Here is a 7,381-nt window from a genome sequence, read left to right as displayed (position 1 = left end):
AGTGGTCACGTGATCTACACTCCACAGTGCAGTGGTCACGTGATCTACACTCCACAGTGCAGTGGTCACGTGATCTACACTCCACAGTGCAGTGGTCACGTGATCTACACTCCACAGTGCAGTGGTCACGTGATCTACACTCCACAGTGCAGTGGTCACATGATCTACACTCCACAGTGCAGTGGTCACATGATCTACACTCCACAGTGCAGTGGTCACGTGATCTACACTCCACAGTGCAGTGGTCACGTGATCTACACTCCACAGTGCAGTGGTCACGTGATCTACACTCCACAGTGCAGTGGTCACGTGATCTACACTCCACAGTGCAGTGGTCACATGATCTACACTCCACAGTGCAGTGGTCACGTGATCTACACTCCACAGTGCAGTGGTCACGTGATCTACACTCCACAGTGCAGTGGTCACGTGATCTACACTCCACAGTGCAGTGGTCACGTGATCTACACTCCACAGTGCAGTGGTCACGTGATCTACACTCCACAGTGCAGTGGTCACGTGATCTACACTCCACAGTGCAGTGGTCACGTGATCTACACTCCACGGTGCAGTGGTCACATGATCTACACTCCACAGTGCAGTGGTCACGTGATCTACACTCCACAGTGCAGTGGTCACATGATCTACACTCCACAGTGCAGTGGTCACATGATCTACACTCCACAGTGCAGTGGTCACATGATCTACACTCCACAGTGCAGTGGTCACGTGATCTACACTCCACAGTGCAGTGGTCACGTGATCTACACTCCACAGTGCAGTGGTCACGTGATCTACACTCCACAGTGCAGTGGTCACGTGATCTACACTCCACAGTGCAGTGGTCACGTGATCTACACTCCACAGTGCAGTGGTCACGTGATCTACACTCCACAGTGCAGTGGTCACGTGATCTACACTCCACAGTGCAGTGGTCACGTGATCTACACTCCACAGTGCAGTGGTCACGTGATCTACACTCCACAGTGCAGTGGTCACGTGATCTACACTCCACAGTGCAGTGGTCACGTGATCTACACTCCACGGTGCAGTGGTCACGTGATCTACACTCCACGGTGCAGTGGTCACGTGATCTACACTCCACGGTGCAGTGGTCACGTGAGCTACACTCCACGGTGCAGTGGTCACGTGATCTACACTCCACGGTGCAGTGGTCACGTGATCTACACTCCACGGTGCAGTGGTCACGTGATCTACACTCCACGGTGCAGTGGTCACGTGATCTACACCCCACAGTGCAGTGGTCACGTGATCTACACTCCACAGTGCAGTGGTCACGTGATCTACACTCCACAGTGCAGTGGTCACGTGATCTACACTCCACAGTGCAGTGGTCACGTGATCTACACTCCACAGTGCAGTGGTCACGTGATCTACACTCCACAGTGCAGTGGTCACGTGATCTACACTCCACAGTGCAGTGGTCACGTGATCTACACTCCACAGTGCAGTGGTCACGTGATCTACACTCCACAGTGCAGTGGTCACGTGATCTACACTCCACAGTGCAGTGGTCACGTGATCTACACTCCACGGTGCAGTGGTCACATGATCTACACTCCACGGTGCAGTGGTCACATGATCTACACTCCACGGTGCAGTGGTCACGTGATCTACACTCCACAGTGCAGTGGTCACGTGATCTACACTCCACAGTGCAGTGGTCACATGATCTACACTCCACAGTGCAGTGGTCACATGATCTACACTCCACGGTGCAGTGGTCACATGATCTACACTCCACAGTGCAGTGGTCACGTGATCTACACTCCACAGTGCAGTGGTCACATGATCTACACTCCACAGTGCAGTGGTCACATGATCTACACTCCACAGTGCAGTGGTCACATGATCTACACTCCACAGTGCAGTGGTCACATGATCTACACTCCACAGTGCAGTGGTCACATGATCTACACTCCACAGTGCAGTGGTCACGTGATCTACACTCCACAGTGCAGTGGTCACGTGATCTACACTCCACAGTGCAGTGGTCACGTGATCTACACTCCACAGTGCAGTGGTCACATGATCTACACTCCACAGTGCAGTGGTCACATGATCTACACTCCACAGTGCAGTGGTCACATGATCTACACTCCACAGTGCAGTGGTCACATGATCTACACTCCACAGTGCAGTGGTCACATGATCTACACTCCACAGTGCAGTGGTCACATGATCTACACTCCACAGTGCAGTGATCACGTGATCTACACTCCACAGTGCAGTGGTCACGTGATCTACACTCCACAGTGCAGTGGTCATGTGATCATCTCTTTCAGGTTTGTTCCACGCCTTCGATGAGAACCGAGACAACCACATCGACTTCAAGGAGATCTCCTGTGGCCTGTCAGCCTGCTGCAGGGGTCCTGTTGCTGAGCGCCAGAAGTGTAAGTGGAAATCACACTGCGTGTACTAAATAAAGCACTAAATAGTGCTGATGAGTGTAGATAAATCACACTGCGTGTACTAAATGAAGCACTAAATAGTGCTGATGAGTGTAGATAAATCACACTGCGTGTACTAAATAAAGCACTAATTAGTGCTGATGAGTGTAGATAAATCACACTGCGTGTACTAAATAAAGCACTAAATAGTGCTGATGAGTGTAGATAAATCACACAGCGTGGGGTAAATAATGATATTTGCATTAGCTCCTCCCACATTGTGGGTGTTTTGATGACCAGCATATATTTGGCATATTCTTAAAGAGAGAGACACCTTTTTCTGATCACTAAACATACACAATCCTCTGCTCACAAGTTTAGTAGATCAGTGTTTTAGTACACACAAACCTTGAGTAGATCAGACCCTAGTAAGAAACCATGTACTTGATTGACACATATTTTGAAATGATGTGGCCCCTGGGGCCCATGTTCTAGTCCTGTGTGCTAAAGTCCCAAATACTGTTTGTCTTGTTCTCAGTCTGCTTCAAAGTCTTTGATGCGGTCCTGAGTTCTAGTCCTGTGTGCTAAAGTCCCAAATACTGTTTGTCTTGTTCTCAGTCTGCTTCAAAGTCTTTGATGTGGACCAGGATGGAGTCCTGTCCCGAGAAGAAGTCCATCAGATGGTGGCGGCCCTGCTGGAGGTGTGGAAGGACAATCGCACCGACACGCTCCCTGTAAGACGACACTCTTTGGAGTATCAACCATGATTCTTGTGAGAATCCTGCATGGGAGGGAAGATGAGGATGAAAGACTTTGGGAAGTGATCCAGGACTAGATGCAGTTGGAAGTGATCCAGGACTAGATGCAGGTAGAAGACATCATAGATGACTTGTAGTAAATGTGACTAGTGTTGTGCAAGACAAGAGAAGAAGAAGAAAGACTCCTTCCATCCACTCAAAATGGCGCTCACAGCAAACCCCCACCTTTGGGTAAATTACCTGACGTCACTTAAAGGGGCCCACCCTCTATATGAATGTAAACAACAACAACAACATTGTTGTTATGTGCACGTTGGCAGTCACTCTTTATGAATGTAAACAACAACAACAACAACAACTACATTGTTGTTATGTGCACGTTGGCAGTCACTCTTTATGAATGTAAACAACAACAACAACAACTACATTGTTGTTATGTGCACGTTGGCAGTCACTCTTTATGAATGTAAACAACAACAACAACATTGTTGTTATGTGCACGTTGGCAGTCACTCTTTATGAATGTAAACAACAACAACAACAACTACATTGTTGTTATGTGCACGTTGGCAGTCACTCTTTATGAATGTAAACAACAACAACAACAACAACATTGTTGTTATGTGCACGTTGGCAGTCACTCTTTATGAATGTAAACAACAACAACAACTACATTGTTGTTATGTGCACGTTGGCAGTCACTCTTTATGAATGTAAACAACAACAACAACATTGTTGTTATGTGCACGTTGGCAGTCACTCTTTATGAATGTAAACAACAACAACAACAACAACATTGTTGTTATGTGCTTGTTGGCAGTCACTCTTTATGAATGTAAACAACAACAACAACATTGTTGTTATGTGCACGTTGGCAGTCACTCTTTATGAATGTAAACAACAACAACAACATTGTTGTTATGTGCACGTTGGCAGTCACTCTTTATGAATGTAAACAACAACAACAACAACATTGTTGTTATGTGCACGTTGGCAGTCACTCTTTATGAATGTAAACAACAACAACAACAACATTGTTGTTATGTGCACGTTGGCAGTCACTCTTTATGAATGTAAACAACAACAACAACAACAACATTGTTGTTATGTGCACGTTGGCAGTCACTCTTTATGAATGTAAACAACAACAACAACATTGTTGTTATGTGCTTGTTGGCAGTCACTCTTTATGAATGTAAACAACAACAACAACATTGTTGTTATGTGCACGTTGGCAGTCACTCTTTATGAATGTAAACAACAACAACAACATTGTTGTTATGTGCACGTTGGCAGTCACTCTTTATGAATGTAAACAACAACAACAACAACATTGTTGTTATGTGCACGTTGGCAGTCACTCTTTATGAATGTAAACAACAACAACAACAACTACATTGTTGTTATGTGCACGTTGGCAGTCACTCTTTATGAATGTAAACAACAACAACAACAACTACATTGTTGTTATGTGCACGTTGGCAGTCACTCTTTATGAATGTAAACAACAACAACAACAACTACATTGTTGTTATGTGCACGTTGGCAGTCACTCTTTATGAATGCAAACAACAACAACAACAACAACATTGTTGTTATGTGCACGTTGGCAGTCACTCTTTATGAATGTAAACAACAACAACAACATTGTTGTTATGTGCTTGTTGGCAGTCACTCTTTGTGAATGTAAACAACAACAACAACAACAACATTGTTGTTATGTGCACGTTGGCAGTCACTCTTTATGAATGTAAACAACAACAACAACATTGTTGTTATGTGCACTTTTGGAAGTCACTCTTTATGAATGTAAACAACAACAACAACAACAACATTGTTGTTATGTGCTTGTTGGCAGTCACTCTTTATGAATGTAAACAACAACAACAACAACAACATTGTTGTTATGTGCACGTTGGCAGTCACTCTTTATGAATGTAAACAACAACAACAACAACATTGTTGTTATGTGCACGTTGGCAGTCACTCTTTATGAATGTAAACAACAACAACAACAACAACATTGTTGTTATGTGCACGTTGGCAGTCACTCTTTATGAATGTAAACAACAACAACAACTACATTGTTGTTATGTGCACGTTGGCAGTCACTCTTTATGAATGTAAACAACAACAACAACAACAACATTGTTGTTATGTGCACGTTGGCAGTCACTCTTTATGAATGTAAACAACAACAACAACAACATTGTTGTTATGTGCACGTTGGCAGTCACTCTTTACTTTAGTTTACACCAGCACTCAGTTACTCTATGAAGTTGTGATTATTAGTAGAACTTATCATTATTCAAAGTTAGGATTACTAGAATAAGTTAGGATTATTATTAGACGTTATGAATATTAGAAGAATTTCTGATTATTAGAATAATGTATGATTAGAAGAAGTTATGATTATTAGAAGAAGTTATGGTTTATTGTATTGTTGCAGGAGCTCCACAGTTGTGCATCAGATATTGTGAACAACATCTTCAACGTGCACGACACAAACAAAGTAAGATCTGTGTGTAATATTGTAATATGCATGTATAAACATATTCATGTATAAACATATGAATATATTCGTGTATGAATATATTCCTGCATAATTCTTTGCATATATTTATGTATACATATATGAAATATTCGTGTATAAGTATATTCATGCATAAATATAGGAATATCTTCATGTATAAATACATTGATGTATACATTCATATTTCCTTCCTACTCTCCCAGCTGGGCTGCCTGACCTTAGAAGAATATCAAATCTGGAGTGTGAACAATCTTCTGGCTTCTGAGTTCTTAAATCTTCTCTTCCAGGTCAGCACATTCCTGCATATTGATTTTATTATTGATAAATATTGATTTCATCATTGATAAATGTTGATTTCATCATTGTTGCATATTAATTTAATCATTGATAAATATTGATTTGATCATTCCTGCATATTGATTTCATCATTGATGCATATTAATTTAATCATTGATAAATATTGATTTGATCATTCCTTCATATTGATTTCATCATTGATTCATCTTGAGTTAATCATTGATAAATATTGATTACATCATTGATGCATATTGATTTCATCATCCCTGCATAATGATTTAATCATTGACGCATATTGATTTCATTATTCCTGCATAATGATTTCATCATTGATGCATATTAATTTAATCATTGATAAATATTGATTTGATCATTCCTGCATATTGATTTCATCATTGATGCATCTTGAGTTAATCATTGATAAATATTGATTACATCATTCCTGCATATTGATTTCATCATTGATGCATCTTAAGTTAATCATTGATAAATATTGATTACATCATTGACGCATATTGTTGTCATCATTCCTGCATAATGATATCATCATTGCTGCATATTGATGTTAGCGCACGCGCAGCTAAGACAACAGTAATTGCTCCTCCAGCTAAACAGTGAGGATGCACACCTGTCAGACAAGTTGAATTCAGTGTCAAATATTCTTGAATTATTAATATAAGTCGACTTTATTTTTGCATCTTGCTAAAGGTTTGCCACATCGTGTTGGGACTCAGACCTGCGTCTCCTGAAGAGGAGGGACTAATCATCAGGTATATCCATCAGAATCATCTTTACATCATAATCAGAATAACCTTTACATCATAATCAGAATAACCTTTACATCATAATTAGGGCTGGGCAATATGGATATAGTGGATAGTGAACAACAGGCTGAATAAGTGGAGGTTATATGAGGCATAAATAAGCAACTGCTATGTTAAGCTAACATATTATGGTAAGAGTCATTCAAATAACTTCAAACCCCGTTTCCATATGAGTTGGGAAATGGTGTTAGATGTAAATATAAACAGAATACAATGATTTGCAAATCCTTTTCAAGCCATATTCAGTTGAATATGCTACAAAGACAACATATTTCATGTTCAAACTAATAAACTTTAGTTTTTTCAAATAATCATTAACTTTAGAATTTGATGCCAGCAACACGTGACAAAGAAGTTGGGAAAGGTGGCAATAAATACTGATAAAGTTGAGGAAGGCTCATCAAACACTTATTTGGAACATCCCACAGGTGTGCAGGCTAATTGGGAACAGGTGGGTGCCATGATTGGCTATAAAAACAGCTTCCCAGTCTTTCACAAGAAAGGATGGGGCGAGGTACACCCCTTTGTCCACAACTGTGTGAGCAAATAGTCAAACAG

General features: G+C 41.4%; 1 protein-coding gene and 1 pseudogene across 4 annotated transcripts in view; one reads left to right on the top strand and one right to left on the bottom strand.

The window, feature by feature from the left end:
* Positions 1 to 7,381, bottom strand: part of LOC133564833 (pleckstrin homology-like domain family B member 1) — a 689,899-nt pseudogene that overhangs the window by 28,953 nt on the left and 653,565 nt on the right.
* LOC133564831 (ubiquitin carboxyl-terminal hydrolase 32-like) overlaps positions 2,313 to 7,381 on the top strand; it is an 87,943-nt gene continuing 82,874 nt past the window's right edge. For 3 of the 4 annotated variants that reach the window (XM_061919341.1, XM_061919338.1, XM_061919340.1), the window contains exons 1-5: positions 2,313 to 2,414; positions 3,030 to 3,145; positions 5,619 to 5,681; positions 5,906 to 5,989; positions 6,708 to 6,769. In XM_061919341.1, the coding sequence (XP_061775325.1) occupies positions 3,092 to 3,145; positions 5,619 to 5,681; positions 5,906 to 5,989; positions 6,708 to 6,769 (263 nt within the window). In that variant the 5' untranslated portion in view covers positions 2,313 to 2,414; positions 3,030 to 3,091. Of the gene's footprint in view, positions 2,415 to 3,029; positions 3,146 to 3,176; positions 3,280 to 5,618; positions 5,682 to 5,905; positions 5,990 to 6,707; positions 6,770 to 7,381 lie in introns of those variants that run through there. The other variant, XM_061919339.1, reaches the window with a different exon arrangement.

Source organism: Nerophis ophidion, linkage group LG13, assembly GCF_033978795.1.
Source record: "Nerophis ophidion isolate RoL-2023_Sa linkage group LG13, RoL_Noph_v1.0, whole genome shotgun sequence".
Taxonomy (NCBI): Eukaryota; Metazoa; Chordata; class Actinopteri; order Syngnathiformes; family Syngnathidae; genus Nerophis; species Nerophis ophidion.
This window is presented reverse-complemented; position numbering and strand designations above follow the sequence as displayed.